Source organism: Betta splendens, chromosome 1 (genome assembly GCF_900634795.4).
Source record: "Betta splendens chromosome 1, fBetSpl5.4, whole genome shotgun sequence".
NCBI classification, from domain to species: domain Eukaryota; kingdom Metazoa; phylum Chordata; class Actinopteri; order Anabantiformes; family Osphronemidae; genus Betta; species Betta splendens.
This window is the reverse complement of record NC_040881.3, coordinates 2,673,303-2,692,464: the sequence shown is the minus strand read 5'-3', so window position 1 is coordinate 2,692,464 and position 19,162 is coordinate 2,673,303. Positions and strand designations below refer to the sequence as shown.

The 19,162-nt window shown below is 42.8% G+C and overlaps 5 protein-coding genes and 2 non-coding genes across 11 annotated transcripts in view; 4 read left to right on the top strand and 3 right to left on the bottom strand.

The window, feature by feature from the left end:
• Positions 1 to 1,495, top strand: part of LOC114842527 (proteinase-activated receptor 3-like) — a 3,068-nt gene extending 1,573 nt beyond the window's left edge. The window contains exons 2-3 of one of the 2 annotated variants that reach the window (XM_055510931.1): positions 650 to 776; positions 900 to 1,495. In XM_055510931.1, the coding sequence (XP_055366906.1) occupies positions 650 to 776; positions 900 to 1,180 (408 nt within the window). In that variant the 3' untranslated portion in view covers positions 1,181 to 1,495. Of the gene's footprint in view, positions 1 to 649 lie in introns of both variants that reach the window. The other variant, XM_055510928.1, reaches the window with a different exon arrangement.
• On the top strand, positions 233 to 304 carry trnap-ugg (transfer RNA proline (anticodon UGG)). The gene has a single exon. It is a non-coding gene; the product is annotated as a tRNA-Pro (tRNA).
• Positions 1,496 to 1,704: 209 nt separating the features above from the next.
• Positions 1,705 to 3,458, bottom strand: LOC114842259 (uncharacterized). 2 transcript variants are annotated; one of them, XM_029127870.3, is made up of 3 exons: positions 3,299 to 3,458; positions 2,764 to 3,028; positions 1,705 to 2,635 (listed from the first exon to the last, which is right to left on the bottom strand). In XM_029127870.3, exons 1-3 carry the CDS (start codon positions 3,325 to 3,327, stop codon positions 1,967 to 1,969), a joined length of 963 nt encoding a protein of 320 aa, XP_028983703.1. In that variant the 5' UTR covers positions 3,328 to 3,458; the 3' UTR covers positions 1,705 to 1,966. The 2 variants fall into 2 exon arrangements, with proteins under 2 accessions (XP_028983703.1, XP_028983713.1); XM_029127880.3 differs by having other exon boundaries at positions 2,764 to 3,056; positions 3,299 to 3,438.
• A 1,579-nt stretch (positions 3,459 to 5,037) lies between these two features.
• trnar-ccg (transfer RNA arginine (anticodon CCG)) lies at positions 5,038 to 5,110 on the top strand. The gene has a single exon. It is a non-coding gene; the product is annotated as a tRNA-Arg (tRNA).
• Positions 5,111 to 7,982: 2,872 nt separating this feature from the next.
• Positions 7,983 to 12,056, bottom strand: atf4a (activating transcription factor 4a). 2 transcript variants are annotated; one of them, XM_029156499.3, is made up of 4 exons: positions 11,845 to 12,056; positions 10,763 to 10,942; positions 10,268 to 10,558; positions 7,983 to 9,608 (listed from the first exon to the last, which is right to left on the bottom strand). In XM_029156499.3, the coding sequence occupies exons 2-4, from the start codon at positions 10,809 to 10,811 to the stop codon at positions 8,713 to 8,715; spliced, it is 1,236 nt and encodes a 411-aa protein (XP_029012332.1). In that variant the 5' UTR covers positions 10,812 to 10,942; positions 11,845 to 12,056; the 3' UTR covers positions 7,983 to 8,712. The 2 variants fall into 2 exon arrangements, with proteins under 2 accessions (XP_029012332.1, XP_055364868.1); XM_055508893.1 differs by lacking the exon at positions 11,845 to 12,056 and adding an exon at positions 11,112 to 11,130.
• Positions 12,057 to 13,968: 1,912 nt separating this feature from the next.
• Positions 13,969 to 16,950, bottom strand: rps19bp1 (ribosomal protein S19 binding protein 1). Of its 2 annotated transcripts, none has more exons than XM_029157698.3 (5): positions 16,809 to 16,950; positions 15,741 to 15,796; positions 15,326 to 15,499; positions 14,812 to 14,909; positions 13,969 to 14,629 (listed from the first exon to the last, which is right to left on the bottom strand). In XM_029157698.3, exons 2-5 carry the CDS (start codon positions 15,793 to 15,795, stop codon positions 14,483 to 14,485), a joined length of 474 nt encoding a protein of 157 aa, XP_029013531.1. In that variant the 5' UTR covers position 15,796; positions 16,809 to 16,950; the 3' UTR covers positions 13,969 to 14,482. The 2 variants fall into 2 exon arrangements, with proteins under 2 accessions (XP_029013531.1, XP_055364871.1); XM_055508896.1 differs by having other exon boundaries at positions 15,741 to 15,917; positions 16,809 to 16,946.
• LOC114859538 (3-mercaptopyruvate sulfurtransferase) lies at positions 16,500 to 19,136 on the top strand. Its single transcript, XM_029157696.3, has 2 exons — positions 16,500 to 17,240; positions 18,120 to 19,136. Exons 1-2 carry the CDS (start codon positions 16,661 to 16,663, stop codon positions 18,416 to 18,418), a joined length of 879 nt encoding a protein of 292 aa, XP_029013529.1. The 5' UTR covers positions 16,500 to 16,660; the 3' UTR covers positions 18,419 to 19,136.
• Positions 19,137 to 19,162: the final 26 nt, after the last annotated feature.

Genomic DNA, 19,162 nt, shown 5'->3' with positions numbered 1-19,162 from the left:
GTTACCAGTGTTGTGCGTAAATATGCACAGTAATTCTTAGTTTGGAGACGGCGGGGTTCATTTTTTTGAGGAAGCATGTTTACATTAAAGATATTTGGCAAAATCAAGATTGCGCCTGGCAGGAGTGGAGGTGGAAGCAGCGTGTGCTTCAAGTGAGTAGATAGAACTTTATTCCTGTTCTGACTACGATTAAAGTCTCCTATCTGTGATCCCGTCCTTCTTCGCGTTCTGTGGCTCGTTGGTCTAGGGGTATGATTCTCGCTTTGGGTGCGAGAGGTCCCGGGTTCAAATCCCGGACGAGCCCTATTCTTTTATACAAACTGTGTGATTGAAATTTACAACAACTAAATGCTGTGGAGCTCCTTGACATGGTGGTTTTATTTTAATACTAAAATATTCTTTCCGTTTTTAGCTGCAGTGGCTCAATAAGTAGATTGGTTCAGTTTAACTTGCATAGCAGCTCTGCCATTGGTTTGTGTCAGAATGAGAAGCAGTGTCAAAGCATGGTGAGGAACAATGAGGTGCAAATCATTTACCATTTGACACAACAGCTGGAGTTCAAACTAAATATAACAAAGGTTTAGGCTGTTGTTGTAAAATGGATGAACACACTAAAAACACTGTTACTTGTGCTTGTCTGCTGCTTCAGGTGTGCATCTGTCTGGACCGTTACATAGCTGTGGTCTTCCCGGTCCTGTTCACAAGCATTCGTGACACCAACATCCGGACTGGGGTTTCTGTGGTGGTCTGGGGTCTCATCCTGGCTTATGGGCTAGGCAAGTGCATCCTGGGACACCCAAAAGTCAATGGGATCTTCAGTGGTGTCATCCTCTTTGCCTTTGCATTCATGGTGTTCTGCAACATCTCGGTGATCTGGGTCCTCCATCGCTCTGTTGCAGGAAAGGAAGTCATGCACCCAGTGAAGAAGAAGGCCTTCAAAATGGTGCTGATGGTCTTGGTCATTATCATTGCCACCTACCTACCATCTGTGGCTCTAATGCCCTTTGTGTCCTACTACTCATTCATGGTGTTCAACTGCCAGATCAGCATCAGTGTGTACTCCATCATGGACCTGAGCTGCAGCATCGAGCCTCTGCTCTATCTCACAAAAATGGATCATGTGGGAGGCAGCTGCTGCTGGCAGCGTCCGTCTAAGGAGCAGCATGATGCAAAAGTGTAATCAGAGAGTATAAATTAGCTGATTTAAAAACTAATAAAGGTGTAGGATTTTCACTTATTACCTAAAAAATGATATATCTTGTATACCGATGTTTTGCATTCTATAACTCAGATCAGCTGCATGTTAGGGTTAGAGATAGATTTATATATAAATCAATAACAAGAAATCAAATGTAAATTAAAAAAAATGTTAATTAACTCTGTTAAGGAAAATTATTTTAATGTGATGTTTTCAACTTAGTAATAGTAATGTTGGGCAGATACACACTGCCAAATATTATGGATTAAAGATTAAAGTTAAAGTGGATATTATAAACGTTTCCCCATCACTTGCTTTGCAGATTTTTGAAAACTAGCATGTTGTATTTGAGAAGAGGGTAAATTAATCTGTCGACAGTTGCAACCTTTATTTTTTTGTCTGTATTTCAAACCAAATTTCAACCAAACTCAGCAGGTGCAAATTTACAATAGCAAATATAAATATATATTTTCATTAAAAGGGTGCCGTACCATTAGACTCCGATGTTGTGTTATTGGTAGCTTTTAATGAAATGAAACGCTCATTTTACAGATCAACGATCAAAAATAATTTATAACACACACACCACTGATTCTCATAAGAATAAATCATTAATATGTAAAGTGAAATCACTTGTTATGATGCGACACAGTTTCTCTGGTACAAGACATGAGCAGAATTTTTTTTTAGGTTTTATTTCAATATTATGGTCAGTCATTTCTAAGGAAGAGCATAAATCTGATGCAGCTCAAACGTTAGCTGTTAATTTTAAAGCCCAGTAATTTTGTTGTGAATCTCCTGTAGATTTTCCAAACTGGCTTCAGGTCCGTCTTCTGAGGTCACATATCCTGGGTAAGTGGTGTGAAACTGATTAAATTGTTGTTTCTTAGTGCCAGCTAAAAGTGTAGATGAAGGCAGAATGAGCGGTATCAACTTGGCATGAGCATAATCAATCTCAAAACCCTCAAATATAAGCCCCACAGCCCAGGCACCCAAACCCTTCTCAAGAAGCTGGGACACCTTCCGAGTCGCCAGCACTAGGCTTTCATAGTCCCCTTTTTCTAATTTAAAGATGTCAGAGGTCAAAGGTCGCCGTGGGACCAGTACAGTAAAGCCAGGAGTGTTGGGAAAAGGCGTGAGGAAGGCCACATGACCTTCGTCCTCCCACACCCGCCATTGCTGCTCTTCACCACGGACTATGCGTGAGAAGAGGCCAGGGTGAGCTGGGTCATCCCCAAGGAAAGTCAGGTTAGGAGGGGCATTGGGTGCAGGGAGTCTGGCTCGAATCTTGTTCTGTATTTCAGTCAGGTTGGACTCACTCCACTTGGGAGCCGTCTTGGAGGTGCAGTAACCCGGGTCATGGGTATTATGCTCTTCTTCGCTTGCAAGGTGTGGGCGCCACTCTGCATCTAAGCCATGAAGCGGGAGGACTTGGATCTGTGAAACAGAATAAATTAATGACTAGTTCCAGCTGGTGAACATTTAAATTAAAGTCACATGATGGAGCTGATGAAAAATCTGAAAAACATAGCTGACAACTGCAGACTGTTGGTGTGGACATTCACCTGTGTGGGTCGGTCTCTGTGGGGTCTGCTGACCAGAGCACACCTCCGGACCCCCAACCTGTCACACAGCAGCTCTGCAACTGTTCTCGCACCCCAAAGCCACGATAAAAGCTCTGCTTCCTGCAGGTGGAATATGCTTCCTCCTGGGCTGTCAGGCGTGCTGCGCTCCAGGATGACAGAGCCAGGGGTCCAAGGGCAGGGGTGGAGGTAGGCCACCAGCCCGTCTGACTGCCAGATCACATGACGGGGGACGATGGAGCACATTCTGTAGGAGCGAACGGGAAATGGGACATCTGTAGATTACACAAAGCGGAATATTCACCAACACTAACTTTTGTTGATGATCACAGTTACGTCAGCGAGCAGCACATTTTATGCATGTATTTGTGTTTAGACGGGTCAGTAGTCATTGATCTATATGTGAAGATTTTATGACTCCAAATAAAAACGCCAGTTTTCCCAGTGGAGTGTGGTGAATTCCCATCTGTTGACGGGGAAGTGTTGACCGTGGTTCAAATAAACTGAGGTCACCTACCTTCTTATAATAAACTTCCCAATCAGCATAAAGCGGCAGAAAGTTGACTCTAAGCCCGTCTTCTGCTAATGTCAACTCATTTTAAACCTTTGGTCGCAGCGGTTCCGCGTCTCCACGTCGGTCAGTTCGCCCAATGACAGCTGGGATTGGTTACCCGGATGTTGGGTGTTAGCTCCTCCTCTACTTCAATGTGACGTCACCACGCAGCGGCGGTACGCCGCCACGCACAGTTCTGGACCGCAGAGAAACGGCGGACTCCCGCTGAAGCGCGTTTAATTTTTTAAATCAATATTTACATTCAGCCGCATTATTTCCTATTGTGCAGTGTTTGAGTCTCCACCATTCATACGACATTGTTTGCCTCTGTTAATATGTAATGCATGCAGCCAACATTGATGCCTCGTTTTATTACTGTTGTATGTACAAGTACTTTTAGTAGAACTATTACTGTTGTTGTTTCTTTTCTGCACAATTATTACTGTTTGTGTTTCCTTTTGTTTTTTTTTGTCTTGTAAATTGTCATGCTGCTGCTGTAAAGAATTTCCCCATTGTGGGATAAATAAAGTCGTATACGGTCCTACGAGTACACGATTTATTTTCGTTAAGGACTCATATTTGATTGGTAGATGTTTATATTTAAAAGTGTCACCCATGAACGCTAATCAGCTTTTAACACAGATTTTCTTGTATTAAGTGTTTGCCTGTCATGTGGGAAAGTGCCACGAGGGGGCGCCACGAGAAGCAAGTTAAAAGACCAAAAGTCTCAATGAATGGGCCCCTACATAAAAAACTGTAATTAAGTTAAAACATTTTGACACATGGTTGCTGCACTAAAGTATTTCCGCCTCTTCCATTTATCAGATTTTCTGTCTCAGACTGTGAATTCCTGTCATCAAGCTTGTTTATTCTCAGAAGTGAGCTGTACTTCCTCTTTCTCTAGAAAACCGTCATACAAAAACCCCACAGTATATTTCAGACCATGTTAAACTGTCCCTCCCTTTACCCCAGATACTGTGATACAAAATGTCTCACCGCAAACACACACACACACACACACACACACACACACACACACACACACACACACACACACACACACACACACACACAGTTGTGTTTCACGTCAACGTAGGGACTCCCCATTGACATAATGCCTTCCCTAGCCCCTTACCCTCACCCTAATCATCACAAACAAAGGCAGACGTCTAACTTTTGCTCTAATCTGAACCAAAAGTCAATTTTAACCCCTAAAATCACATCTTGACCCTCAAAAAAGCTTTCGGCCTGTTGGGGACCTGCCAAGTGTCTCCACGTTGTCGCAGTGTCCTCACCTTGATAGCAAAGGGTTTATGGTCCCCACGTCGAAGGAATAACACACACACACACACACACACACACACACACACACACACACACACACACACACACACACACACACACAAAAAAACATTTCCTCATTTCCATCTGTCTGTTCTACATCCTTAACCACCCTTCACAACTATTACAACTATTGTTATAGTCCTTTTTCCTGCACACTAGTATAACCTAATTCTAACCTGAACAGTATTATGAGGATGTAAAAAATAATGTTTCCTTCCTTGATTTATATTTGATATGGAGGATGAAGATGCAGCAGGTTATGAGAACAGCTTCTATGGCTTATAGGTCACTGAAGCGACGTGAAGCAACCTGAGTGATTGAAAGGTCCTGATGTAAGAAAAAGCTGGCAAACAGTGACAGGCCCAGTGGCCTAATGGATAAGGCATCAGCCTCCGGAGCTGGGGATTGTGGGTTCAAGTCCCACCTGGGTCGATGGTTATCATAATTATTTAATATACATGAACACTTCCTCAACAATGACCACATTTATACATAATACTTGTAGTTGCCTACAACAAAAGGGTAAACAAAAGTAAATTGCATTGCATTAGTGACTCTTCAAAAATCTCACATTAAATTTATGAGGAAATTCTCATATATGCTAATAATTACTAATAATGCATATGATCATTATGCACATGATCATACATGTATAAAGGCTTAAGGGAAATAAAAAGAGATTTAGAAGTCATTTATTGTGCACTGTGGTATTTATTATAATAGAGTTTATAATATACTTCTGTACATATATCAAATCCAAATCATGGTTTCCATTGGGTTGCCGGCAGCGCTGAGATGAAGACATCAGTGCAGTGAAGTGAACAAAGGTTTGACCCACTTCCTAGACATAGATCTTCCTAATCTGCAGCTCAGTAATAAGGCCTCAGTAATAAGCTCAGCTGCTCAGAGGTGCTCAGCGTAAGACTAGCATCAGCATCCACTCAGCTTCATAGGACGGTGGTCAGACTAGGTAAAATTCTGCTACAGTATATATATATATAGTATATTTTATATAATGTTCTCAGAATCCGATCTTTCTTCAAAAGCAAAAACATTCATTGTTCATAAATGAATGATACTCTTGGCTGATGGGTACAAAAATGCTTAGGCAGGTTAAGCAAGAAGAGAACACAGTTACAGGAACAACACATACACATCTGAGTGGAGGAAACTCTCTGTCTCACAGCTTTTTAGTTTTAGCACAGTTCATTCATGCAGAAAAAAAAGCCAGACGTGTGAAAAGCAAAACTTTCACAACAAATGATGCAACACACAGTGTAGATGTCGAAGAACAAAAGCAGCTCATAAACACCCACAGAAGGAAAAAAGACGTGGAATAAACTGAAGGCATTTACTGTAATATAATTCACTTGGAATAAAAGTGTTTTGACAGAGACAAAGGCATTACGTCATTTGTAGGTTTACAGCGTTTAAGTCCAACCGAGGTTGATGTTGTTTATAGATGTTGCTGGCTGTTAGAGGCCAGTGCAGTGAAGCAGCAGGATGAACTATAATCAGCAGGTCCGTCATGCACAATACTGGAGTCAAACAATGAAGCTTGATAATTACTGTAAAACGCAGGGCAACACCTTCACAAACTAGTTTTTGTTCCCTGTACAGTGTCCTAGTTATTCCTTATTAGACACTCCCACAGTAGCAAAGATGTTTCATGCTACATGACAATTGCTGTCAGCCCAGTTTTTTAGCGTTTGATCCCCATTTACACATAAAACAATTCGAAACCTTCACCTTGTAACCATCAGAAAAGCAAATAAAACTACCATAGCTGCCATCTTATACTGATTTTCTTGTGTGTTATTATTCTATTACTCCTCTGAACAAAATATTTGCAGTTTATGTTTCAAAATCTTAAAACAACAGTCTTTGTTATCTCTTTCTCTGAGCCTACACCTCGGTTTGGTCTCCTTATCGGTGTCCTCCCAGGAGGACAAGGCCTCACTACTGTGAAATCTATCAGGGAGGAGAGAGAGTGTGTATGTGTGTGTGTGTGTGCCTAAGAAGTATTACTACTTGGATTCCTTGTAGTCTTACTATTTGAATACGCTGCTGCCTTCGTTCGTCTAATGCTTTTATTACAAAATAATGTTAAGACTCACTCTTGAGTATGAGTAAAATGACAGCACACATGTACTTGAGTAAAGGAAACTCGATTTCTAGTTTTAGCACATTTTATGAAATTTCAGAACAAGACATAAAAAAATGTTCACAACCAGTGATGGAACACAGTGTAGATGTCTGAAGGTTGGGAAAGCATTCTTAGTTAAAAGCCAATGTTTGGTTGAATATTGTCACAGTTGGTGAAATGTGTGAGCGTCCATCTGCGACCCCCCCCCCATCACCCACCTGTAAAACCACCAGGGCAGTGTTGTCTGCTTTCACAACTACAAGGACCTTCCCATACAACATTTGCCAAAGCTGTTTCTTGTTTTCTTGTTCTCGTTTCCTGATACAGACTTCTGGCTCCGAGCTGTCGATGCACCTGGACCTGACTAAACGTGTCTGGCAGGTTTAGTCACAGGAACTAAATGCACACAAATGCCAGTTTAATGTTCGGTGTGGTTGTAAAGGTTTCCCACTTTTCAGTACAAACACTGGAAATAAATTAAATGAAACTGGAAGCAGCTGCAAAGTTTAGCAGCCAACTTGACACTCTTTATAAACAGATTAGATTTCCTGACAGTTGGGGCAGACAATTCATTCTCATTCTGCTAAATGCTAGTATAGTATCTAGACCTAAAGGTCTAAAGCACCAGCCAATGGGCCACAGGGGTTTTGGTTATAGAATAATTTGTTCAGTTCAAATTCAGTTTTTTTAAAGATTATGGGCCGACACACAAACATACATGTGTATTTTACTGTATGTACATTTACAACCCTAACCCAATAAAAAGGAAGTTACACAAGAGCATAAATCATATAATAAGTTCTTTTAGTTTTTTTTTAAGTTAAACTAAACCTGTATCATGCGCAAATTGGGCAGTTTAATTCAATTGAATATTAGTCATATAAAGGCCAACAGACATTTGACAGACTATTCAATTTACAGCAACTTGCAGCTGAAAGTTACACAATCTAAAGTTTGAATTCTAACAAATTTACTTCAGTGGCTGCACAATTAATTTTATTTCAAGAATAAGTCACTGCTGCAGAAAACATTTGTTTTGATTTGTACTGGTTCTCAAGCTATAATCAATATTGTGTACCTAATTCTGTTTTGTGCTTTTACTGCAAATATTTAGAAACTTCTGGTAAGGCTGAAAAAAAAATCCTCATTACACGCATGTAGTTTACTGACAGACGTTTATTAGAAAAGAGGAACAGGGCATTTTTACAAGCCAAACAGCTGCGCTAAGAGAACAAGCTACTTGAGGCATGATCAAGTTTTATCCAGCATTAAATAAACCCACACAATCGGCAAGCAGAGAAGAAAACCTATATACACACAAACGTTGACAGTAACAGAAATCATAAATAGGCCGAGGCCCCTTTCTGGACTTAAGTGTTAAGAGGAAGGTCAAAATAGGTTGAATAGGTTAAAAAGTGAAGGTGAAAGACTGGAACGAAGCTGGGAAAATTACACATGACACATGAAGTGAGGAACATCCTGGTAAAAAGAGTAACAGGTCTACTGGGAACTATGATGACTCATGACTCATGTTTTGCATGCCTAGTCTACAGAGTCAAATATACACCCTGACTGCATGTACTGCTAGTGAGACAGGGAGTAGACAGAGCTCTAACAGGGGACTGAGAGATAAGCATGTACAGATGCTTCACCTGACGACCCCCCAGCCCCCTGCTCTACACTACGCTCAACCTCATGATGCTTTTTCTACCCATCTAGCAAATCCCCCGATCAGTGGCAGGTTTCATACGTCTAGGCTCACATGCTAGGTGTTAATCTCTCAAAACAGACTTTAAATGCTTAATGGGTTGCTTTCTTCTGGCATGTGAGCACTGGAGGAGAAACGACCGCCTTGGACCACAGGACGGAACCACATCTATCCTGGTCTTCAGGCCACTGAGTTGGTCTTGCTGCGTCTGTGCTTACGAACTTCCTCCATCAGATCCTTGAGATACTGGATCTCCCGGCTAATGGACTCTGCCTTCTCCTTCAGCTCATGATTCTTCTTCTCCAGCTCATCACACTCTGACTGCAGCGACTCCTGCTCAACCCTCTTTTTCTGCCGGTAGCGAGTGGCGGCCGTCTTATTCTGCTCCATCTTTTTCAATTTCTTCTCCACCACCTTGGGCGCCCCAGAGACTGATTTGACCTTTGAGACCTTGGCTGAGGGGGGAGAAACAGGGGTGGGCTCTGGTTTGGAGTAGGGTTTGGTCCTGGAGGAACCGGCCGAGGAAGAAGACGAAGGAGCAGGGGAAGGGAGGCGAGGCGGTGAACCAGCGGCTGACTCAAATCCAGAGTCGCTGTCAGAGTCACTTTGAGGGGAGGATTTAATGGTGAGATGAGGAACAGTGACCTGAATGGGATCAGTAATGATTTTACCAGCAGAAGATGTAGAAGGTTTCTCTGCTTCCAGCACATCCACTTCACTTCCAAGCTCCAATGTGTAGGCTGGAGAGGGGGGACATGGAGAGGGAGCTGAGGAGAGAGGCTCAGATTTCATAACCTCCTCATCAGGAAACGTCTCACTCTTCTTGGCTTCAGTCGGCCCAGAAACAGGGGGCTCCAGAAGGAGGCAGGGGATGGTGGGCAGTGACAGACTCAGCTGGGCACGGATATCTGGGTCAAAGGCTTCCAGATCCAACTCTATGTGGGAGTCTAGGGAGGCCAGGATATCTTCAGGGGAGCTTGGAGATTCATCTGATGTGCAGGAGCCAATGAGAGAATCCAGGTCAAATTCACTCAGGTCGATTTTCTCCGACATCCAATCCATGGCCTCTAAATCATCTGCGCACAAAAACACATTACGAATTAGAATAAAAGGAGGTGGAATAGAAACTTCTCGACCTCACTGTCCACTTAATGCCAGACTAAGGATTAATAATTGTTGAATGACAACTGTAACTGCCACCCTGTACTATCATGACAACATGACGCAAATGCAAATTGAAAACTACACATTCAACTGGTGCCTGGAGCAACAACACACTTCAAAGGAATTAATGAGGAAAAAGCATCAATAAGATGAGTCACTGGACCAACCTGCCCAAACAAGCCTCAACGGCAGAGCCACACCTTCAGCTCTGAACCAATGAATTCACCAACGCCTACTAATTAGCTGATAGTTACTTTCATTATGTGCTGAAGTATGTGAAGGGAGTAGAAACAAACCTGGGCACATGCCATTGTTTCCCTACAGTAGAGAAAGTGTGTCTTTGTGCAAGCTTAATTCCTTTAGAGTTACTTAAAAATCAACCAAACACAGCCCATTTTTAATATCAAGAGCACTTTTCTTTGCAGATCAGGCTTTATGGAACAAAACTAAAAATATATTTATGTGAAACATTTTTTAAATTGTCAGCAGGTCAGCTTAACTTTAGTTCAAAGACTGCCCTTTAAATTTCTTTTCTATCTTCACCGCCATTTTACCATTTAGTTTCTCTTACCTTTACTGCCATCTGCTCCATGTCCATGTTGGAGCAGATCGCTGGCACCCAACCAGGGAAATGAGTCGGCTTCTACCTTGGTTCCCAGTAACGAGGAGGTACAGAGAGGAGGAGAAGGGGGTGGAGAGGATGACAAGGTCTGATAGGGAGACAGGGAGGATGCATAGGAAGAGAAAGACAGAGGGGGCGAAGCTGGTGCCTTTCCCTCTAAAGAAGAGGAGGGAGAAAGAGCTTCCTCTTCATCTTGGTCCAGAAGGGGCCCCATGGGGTCAGCCATCAGAAACGAGGGCCCTGTGGACAATCAGCAAAAGAGTTTCATCACAAATGCAAACACCTGCTTAGACACTCACCCTAAATATTTTCCATTTATTACCAAACAACTAGCAAGGACACAGTACTTTCCCACACTGCTCAGCTTCTTATCAACTGTGTATGTGTTCTGCCCTCTGACGTTCATAGTAATGCTGTGGGAACAAGTGTTAAATCAACACCAACCTAAGTACAGGGCCTCCACGTCCTCCAGCGCCAGCTGTGAGAGTGTCATGACTGCTGCTGGTCAGTGGTCGCAGTGAAAGGGTGAACAAAAACAAAGGAGAATGTGGTGACGTAAGCGAGTCGAAGGGCTCGGTCCTGCTGTCGACTGCAGCAAAGCTGAGGGTGGTTGCCGAGAGAGACCTGGGTACAAACAGGTGAGAGTCATGTCATGTGTCAAAATGTAGATATCAACGGTTTACTGGTTTAATAGTTGGGAACAACTTTAGTATTTAGAAGTATTTTGCTTTTAAACAATTTGATAGCATCTCTGCCACGTGGTAAACAGTTGAATAGCCCCCCCATTAATTACCCCATAGTGCTTCCTCATTATGAAATGACACCATGTGCAAACAACTAAAGAGCAAATGTGTTGCGAGTGGGTCGCTTGGTGTCGTCAAGGCTGTTAAAGACTCATTCAGGGAGGGGAGCCTATTTATAGCTAGTCCTTACAGCGTCAAAGCGGCGTTGACGGTAAGCCCCGCCCTCCACCGGGGGATAACGTTTCCTAATTTGGTCATGCTTTTTGCCACTAGGCTCCACCCACCTCAGTGAGTCAGGGAAGAGAAGTGGGAGGAGAACCGCCATTTTCACAACAGAGGCGTTTCTACAGGCGCTGAGTAGAAAGGACAGTGCGCGCCATTTTGGACACGCCACGTTGCCAGTGTTTAATATACACAAACATTAGTAATGTTAAAAAAATAATGTCGCCAAATTTACACCTTCGTTTCTGTCGCTGTGAATCACATATTCACGTCTAAGGTGGACCCCTCCCCTTTTTGTGGACAGATCAAAACGACACACGACCAGCTAATGTCAGGCCGGGTGGGAACTACCTCAGCTGACTGAAACTTGATACGGACTCACGCGCACACCAAATCCAAAGCAGGAAATACATAATGTTTTTTTTTATCTATGCCTATAGTGTTCCATTTCAACTCAACAGGTTTACTAACTTCAACAACAGCCGACTATACCCGCCGAGTTGACACTGTGCCAGAATTACTTAAGAACATTTAAATGACAATTTACTAAAAAGTACTTACGCCATTTTGCCAGAAATAGCCAGTGCAATTCGCCGCTGCACTGCCGGTTTGATGCCGCTGCAAAAGTCGCTGCCGCACGCCGTCACACTGCCATTTTAACGCGCGAGAGCTTCCAGCGATGGACGATGACTAGTTTTGCTGTTGTAGGAGCGAAGAACGCGTAACTGCTGCCTCACCAGTATAAAAATACAGTCGAGGCACGAACCAACGTGTTCCTCCGCGATATAACTCCGCCGAGGCGTTTCTTTTAGTGACAAATGGCAAGACGGGTGGGAGGAGTTTCCGCGAAGGGAACGGAACAAGCACAAAAAGACGCCCCTCACAACTGGACAGCAGGATGTGTTACAAACGCACCACCCGAATCTGCTATTTGGTTGGATAGATGCGCATGCTGTCTATACAGTGACAGAATAGATCCATATGGAGCTTCTAACACGAGTCTGCCTACGTCATATGTAGGTCAAACGCAGAATATAAACACTGAACACGGAAGTACTTTAATATTAAATAAGTTAAAGTTAAAAAGAATAAACCACAATTTTAGCGTACAAACTAAATACAATGCATATTTTAGGATATGTTTAAAAAAGCAATGCATAATTTAATCATTTTATGTTTTCAGCAGACTATGTTGCCTGCTGTAATGGAAGGTAGTAGTAGTAGTAGTAGTAGTAGTAGTAGTAGTAGTAGTTTTCTGTCTGCATCTCAGTTAAGCTATTTTAAAATAAGTTTAATCAAATGTTCTTGAACCCATTGTTTAGTTTATGATTTAGTTGATGTAGTAACAGTACCTGCATCATATTAGAAAAGATCATTCGGTGAACCCTTTTGTGTTGCACTATATTTTGTCGTCAGTTAGGTCAACAAAACCTGAAGCTGACACACATACATGATGTTCAAGCCTTTTGTGTACATGTTCAAACCTTTTGTGTACATAATATAATGAAGAAGGTTAATAAGTTAAAGCATTCTCTGACACTCTCCCTTTTTGAACTCAAATTTTGAGTCCATAGGTCCATATTCACCTACTGTCCAACTTTGGTTTGGATGAGCTAGAAAGCCCTACTGGGGACAAAGCCTTTGATCGGCCAAGATACTTAATAGTGAGCCTTTATGGTCTTGGCACTTGCTTGTGCTGCAGCCAGATTTACCAGCTCTACCCGTTTGGCAGCCTTTACGAAATTGACTTGAGCCCAGTCAGATCGGACAGAACATACCGCTCCATGACCTCAGCAATAAACTTAAGCAGGCCACCCACATACCCTCAATAAATCCTGTACAAGAGTAACACGTCAGTGAACCAAAGTTTAACAATAACACGATAACTAATGCACAAATCTTCTCAAACTTGTTCTGTATTTGTCCCTTACCCCAGTTAAAGAGAGCTTTGTCCTCCTAGTAAAGAATGAAAAGTGGTTTATTTACTTGATAAAATGCAACCTAACAGAGTCACATACTCAACATGAATGTCTACCTGTAGTTAGCTAACTTCTAAATGTGAATTCTAGAAAAATAGTAATATATATTTACATCTCTTTCAATATAGCATAACTGCTTATTGACAAACAAGTTCAACAAGCCTGGCGGCATCATCGCTGTTTGTGCATTATGATCTTTATCTGCCAAAATTACTCAATTTTATTTATCTACATTGGACACAGTTAAAAAATAAGTAGTAAATTAATAAGTTACTGCTTTTATAAAAGCCATAAAATGTCTTTTTAATCTTATGCGCAATTGTCATAATAGTACTTAGTACATGACTGTTAATTAGGTGAAACCATTTATAAACAGGTTATGCATTACATGACAGTTCTTGAGTTATTCAGAGCCAAGGAACGTTTGGAATGTTTGTGTCTGACAGGTGGTGAAACAACCTCAAAGAAAGAAGTCCAGATAATAATAAAACCACACCTGGATGAATGAGAATATTCACCAACAAAATTTAAGTAAAAATGTCTGGCGTTGATTTTTTATATATATTTTATATTTCAGGTTTGAAAGATTAAGAGAAGATCTGCATGACTAGCTACTAAATTGTGATGTTTGGATAAAATAATTTCTATAATCTTTATTTATCGAAATATGTTTACTGATCATTTGTTTATGCAACACTGCCTCCTGTTTAGAGTGAAACATCGTTTTTATTGTTTACAGACATCTGTTTAAGAAAAACATAAAAAGACAAAGCAAATATTCTGTTTCACATTGCTAAGATGCACCATAACAAAGACTGGACACTTAACAATAGGACTTTATTGGTCTATCATAACCATCTAATTATCAGTGAACCTGCCAAGAATCTAATGCATTAAAATCATACATTTATTTGGTTTGTTAAATTTATGCTCAAACAAAAGGTCAATTACATCATCGGATGAAATTGGATTTATTGTGTGATAAGAATATCTGAGTTTGAGTAATTTTTTGACAGAAACCATAAAACATAATTTGATGATAATGACAATAATTAATATGGGGTCTTAATCTAAAATTCCCTGTATTTGGATTCATCCTTCGCGTCAGATGATTTAAGATGGTGGGGTGATGTTTCCCTCACACACGGTTCTGTTATTGTCTGAGCCACAAATCCAGCTGTATCGTCTGATGCTGCAATGTCTTTGTATTTGTATGCGTTTTATTTCTTCTCAACAGTCCTGCCAAAGTATTCCTTCTGGAACTGCTGGAACTCCTCTTCTGAAAACAATGAGCGAGATTGCTGGGCCTTTTTAGGAGGTTTAGCAGGGCGATTTCTGGATTGTCTCCCTAAATTATGATTTAGGATCTAAATGGGAGGGGGAGAGCAAATCAACAACAAAGAAAAATTAAGGTTTCAGGGTAATTTCAAATTTCTATCTGACATTCAGTGACCTTATGAGTTGTGTACTGCAAAATAGCTCAAAGCAGAGTGAAAAGTGAGTCAACCATAATGACCCGAATCATAAGCAAGATTTCTCCTGCACTTACCTTGTAAGTTTCAGCATCTGTTGCTTTGCAGCTAGTGTCCATAAAGTATTTGAGATTAGCACTAAGATGACTTTCCCCTTGCTTCTTTCTGTATTCCTCTACAATAAACAGCACAGAAACAGGAAAGATTAGATGATGTAAACCAGGAATGTCCAATCCCGGTCCTGAAGAGCTACTGTCCTGCTGGTTTTCCAACTCTCCCTGGCCCAGTTAATACTGATTACCTACATCAGGTGTGTTCAGTCAATCAGCAGCTACATGACACACCTGTTCAAAGTAATCAGGAGAGAGTTGGAAATCCAGAAGGACAGTAGCTCTCTAGGACCAGGATTAGACACCCCTAATGTAAACAGATGCTACACAAGACCATGAGCTTTATGTTGGAGCCACCTAGTGGTTCTGACATATACTTACAAATTCAGCTCAATATATCATATGGTCAATTCAATTGAAAACACGACTCAGTATTGTACAGTACTTTCATTATTGAGAAGTCATGCAGAAGCAGACTGACCCACTGCAGACTTGATCATCTTATCTTTAACAGTAGCTTTGCTCCTGCCGGGACCCAGGCGACCCTGCAGCCGTTTGACCTGCTTGGTGACTCCCTGCCGCTTGGTGCTCACCAGCTCCATCACGGTGGCAGAGCTGGGAGTCCGTTGCTTCTTCTTCTTTGCTTTACTAACATCTGGCCGGTTGCACAGAAAAAGAGATTATTGCAATTTTTTGCTATTTCTATTCACAAGGAATTTTCAGTTATTTACTGAAAATGTAATGTGTTCTTGTTATGAGAAAAATCCTAAATTTCCAGGCTGCACCTACTTGGGAAAAAAATGATTTTATATAACCGCAGTAAGGAAATATTGTTAGTTACTTGTGTAATGTTAGTCAACTGTTATCTAGCTAGCAAACTAAGTGGCTAAACTCACCTTTAATATCATCGCTCAGTAGCTCCAACCCTCTTCTGATCAACGACGCCGACATTCTGGTTTAAGATAGCCGAGAAAGTTCACATGTGAGTCCGTCAACATCCGCTGAGAGCCTCGTGAGTGCACAAACAGAAAACAACCGGCTGGAAACTGTCGAAGACGCGCGAAAGTTCCTACCTGCCGAAAAAATAGCAATTACCCCCGAGGCATGTTGGCGTGTTGCAGCGTCACAGTGACAAGGTAAAATGAAGACAAAGACGTGAGGGCATTTCTTAACAACATCTAAAATAAAGTATATATGTAGTAAACGAGAGGGCATTACTTTACAGCAATGAAAAAAATTGGTAACGGAATTCAAAACATCAGCATTCACTCTAGGCCTAAAAAGTAGTGTACTTTTTAGCAGCATAAGTTAGAAACTAGTAAAAAATAAGGCCACCAAGCGAGTCATGTGGACAAATGTTTTTATGACAAAATATGTATAACAATCAGCCCCTTGTGCTTTATAATGAATCATCAAGCAGGATGCCTGTAAATGCACGACTTGTAAATACTTTCACCTTCCTAGCTTAAAATAAACAAATTATAACCGTTCTGAGGCTTTGTGTCTGTCTTGTTTAGAATTACACAATAATATTTGCTATAGTATAAGTTCTGCGACGACATATTGGCCATTGACATATTACTTAATAAAAACGCGTTGTACAGATTCCGGTCTAATAGTGCTCCTCGTCGCCGCCTTCTTTCACCTCCAGCTGCGGTGAGCGCACCTGGGGGCGTGTTTGTTGCCTTCGCTCTATCGCTTCACCATTAATGACGCTGCTCTCTGCAACTCTCAACCTTTGGCACCTGATTAGCGCGGCCTAGTCAAACTACACTAAACCCGGGAGCCACACTGACTCTGCAGAACCAGTCCGACCATGGCGCACCAGGCCAGAGCGCTGATCACCTCCAAGCGGCTCGTCGAGGCTCTCAAGGGTCCGGGGAACACGCGCGTCCTGGACGCGTCCTGGCATTTACCCAAAGTGCGCCGCAGCGCCAAGAGCGACTTTAAGAAGAAGCACATACCGGGCGCAGCCTTCTTTGACATAGACCAGTGCTGCGATAAAACCTCTCCTCTGGACCGCATGCTGCCGTCAGAGAAGGTGTTCGCTGACTATGTCGGAAGTTTGGGCGTCGGGAGCGACACGCACGTCGTGGTGTACGACGCCAGTGAGTTCGGCGCGTTCTCGGCGCCGCGCGTGTGGTGGATGTTCCGGGTGTTCGGCCACAGCGCGGTGTCGTTGCTCAACGGGGGGCTCAGGAACTGGCAGCAGCAGGGTCTGCCTGTGACCGACCACTACGAGAAACCGGCACCGAGCGACTTCAAGGCCTCCCTCGACCGGTCCCGGATCAAGACCTATGACGATATCCTGCATAACCTTGACAGCAAACGGTTCCAGGTGGTGGACGCGCGGCCGGCGGGCCGATTCAAAGGTCTGGACCCGGAGCCCAGAGACAGTGAGTGTTCCGATCAGGATCAGGATCAGGATCAACAAACAGACTAGTGGCCCAACAGGGGAAAATGCACAGCAGGTGGCTTTTAGTGCTACCGCAACATTCACTATTCATCATGGTATTTTAATTATAACTCTAATTCTAACAACCACACAGTATTTAGACACAAGCTGACCCGACAGTCAACTCTGTCTCCTAAATGTGATGTTCGGTTGCAGAGCTGCAGCTAGTAGGAATTAGCTCTTAGCAGCTCTGCTATGAAGTACAAGCTGCACCTGCTGAGAGTCAGCATTTCACAGGTGACTTTAGAATGAATGAGAATCCAGACGTGTTGCGTGTGATCGCTGATTGGACACTGTTCATTCACTGATGGGACAGATAGACTGACCACACTACCTGTTGATCAGCGGGGGAAAAAGGCCGACTGAGGCATTTTCTGCTCACAGTTGACGTTGCGTCACCTCTGACTTTCTCACTGCAGCTGTTCCAGCCTAGAAAGTTGTTTGAGCCAGTGATGTGGGGGACAATTTTACTGAATGAAGCACAAAGGAAGATTCCTGTGTGTATTTAAACAAATGTTCAAGGTGTGAGTTCGTCTTATTCAATCACTCAATCAAAGTATAAACTCACCGACTGATTGACTGTCTTGTCTGTGCAGAGATAAGGGACCAACGTGTGCTTTATCTTTTCTCTTGACTACATCACACACGCACACGCACACACACACACGCACACACACACACACACACACACACACACACACACACACACACACACACACTGCTGAAGGACAGCTTCCCAGCACTGAGGCGATGGGCTGCTCCGTCCTGTGAGAACAGACTGGGCTCTAGTAACGGTTCTCTCTGTGGTTCTGTTCGACAGACACCGAGCCGGGCCACATCCCCGGCTCCGTCAGCATCCCCTTCCACTCCTTCCTGTCTCCATCGGGCCACTTCCTGCCCAGGGAACAGCTCCAGGCTCTCTTCGAGCGATCCGGCGTGGACCTGGGCCGCCCGCTGTGCGCCTTGTGCGGTTCTGGCGTGGTCGCCTGTCACGTGGCGCTGGCGGCCCACGAGTGCGGCAACCTGGAGGTGTCGGTGTACGATGGCGGTTGGTCGGAGTGGTACACCCGCGCCGTGCCCGAGGACGTCATATCCGAGGGACGAGGGAAGCATCTGTGACCGGGTGGGACAGGAGGAGGAGGTTAACCTGGTGTTGGGGACGTTGGGGCAATTTTGCAGTTAATCATTATATGGAGACACATGGCGTTTTGCTGTCTTTCTGTAAGTTTCATTGTAATTTTCAACAAACTATCCCCAAAACCCTGATGCACAGATCACAAACAGACGGTGACAGATGAGTCCACTGAAGCACCAGCAACACACAAACACTAAACGGGACTTTTTACTCTATTTTGTTTGTTTACAGATGTGATGTTTATGCTAATATGAAAGTAGCTGCACACTAAATCACAGTAGTTTACACAATTTAGGCTCCACAGTCCTCATGAAACGGGCGGTCGTATGTGGGTTGGAAGGTGTTTTACGCTGAAGGAAAAGCCCCGAGAGCAGAATGCAGCTGGGCAGGTGTGCTCAGTTTGGACTTTGGCTGATTAGATACACACACTGCACACAGTGGAGGTTTGCTTTTCAAAATAACATACCCCTTCATCAACTCAAGCAAAATCATAACAAAGCATGTTAGATTCATATCATTTTTCACATTATATATTGTATATATTTTCAAAACACGTTTTAGCAGAAGACTTGGTCCTATCCATGAAAATATTTCAGCTGATGGATTCCTGCAGTTGTATGTCTTGGTGAAATCTCGCTGCTTTCAAATGTGTTCAGATCAATTTCATTATCGGGTCTGTCAATAAAACACAAGTAAAAAACAGGTTGCTGTCGGTCAATCCCTATAAA

What these genes read in the sequence shown, in the direction of transcription:
- LOC114842259 (XM_029127870.3), bottom strand. Translation starts at nt 3,327, where the DNA reads ATGCTGATTGGGAAGTTTATTATAAGAAG. An exon ending in GGGAAGTTTATTATAAGAAG is followed by an intron (nt 3,029 to 3,298) that starts GTAGGTGACCTC and finishes TCGCTCCTACAG; the next exon opens with AATGTGCTCCATCGTCCCCC. An exon ending in ACAGAGACCGACCCACACAG is followed by an intron (nt 2,636 to 2,763) that starts GTGAATGTCCAC and finishes TCTGTTTCACAG; the next exon opens with ATCCAAGTCCTCCCGCTTCA.
- atf4a (XM_029156499.3), bottom strand. Translation starts at nt 10,811, where the DNA reads ATGACACTCTCACAGCTGGCGCTGGAGGACGTGGAGGCCCTGTACTTA. An exon ending in CGTGGAGGCCCTGTACTTAG is followed by an intron (nt 10,559 to 10,762) that starts GTTGGTGTTGAT and finishes GATTGTCCACAG; the next exon opens with GGCCCTCGTTTCTGATGGCT. An exon ending in TGGAGCAGATGGCAGTAAAG is followed by an intron (nt 9,609 to 10,267) that starts GTAAGAGAAACT and finishes TTTTGTGCGCAG; the next exon opens with ATGATTTAGAGGCCATGGAT.
- rps19bp1 (XM_029157698.3), bottom strand. Translation starts at nt 15,795, where the DNA reads ATGTCGGCGTCGTTGATCAGAAGAGGGTTGGAGCTACTGAGCGATGAT. An exon ending in GATGATCAAGTCTGCAGTGG is followed by an intron (nt 14,910 to 15,325) that starts GTCAGTCTGCTT and finishes TGTTTATTGTAG; the next exon opens with AGGAATACAGAAAGAAGCAA. An exon ending in CAGATGCTGAAACTTACAAG is followed by an intron (nt 14,630 to 14,811) that starts GTAAGTGCAGGA and finishes CCTCCCATTTAG; the next exon opens with ATCCTAAATCATAATTTAGG.
- LOC114859538 (XM_029157696.3), top strand. Translation starts at nt 16,661, where the DNA reads ATGGCGCACCAGGCCAGAGCGCTGATCACCTCCAAGCGGCTCGTCGAG. An exon ending in GGACCCGGAGCCCAGAGACA is followed by an intron (nt 17,241 to 18,119) that starts GTGAGTGTTCCG and finishes TCTGTTCGACAG; the next exon opens with ACACCGAGCCGGGCCACATC.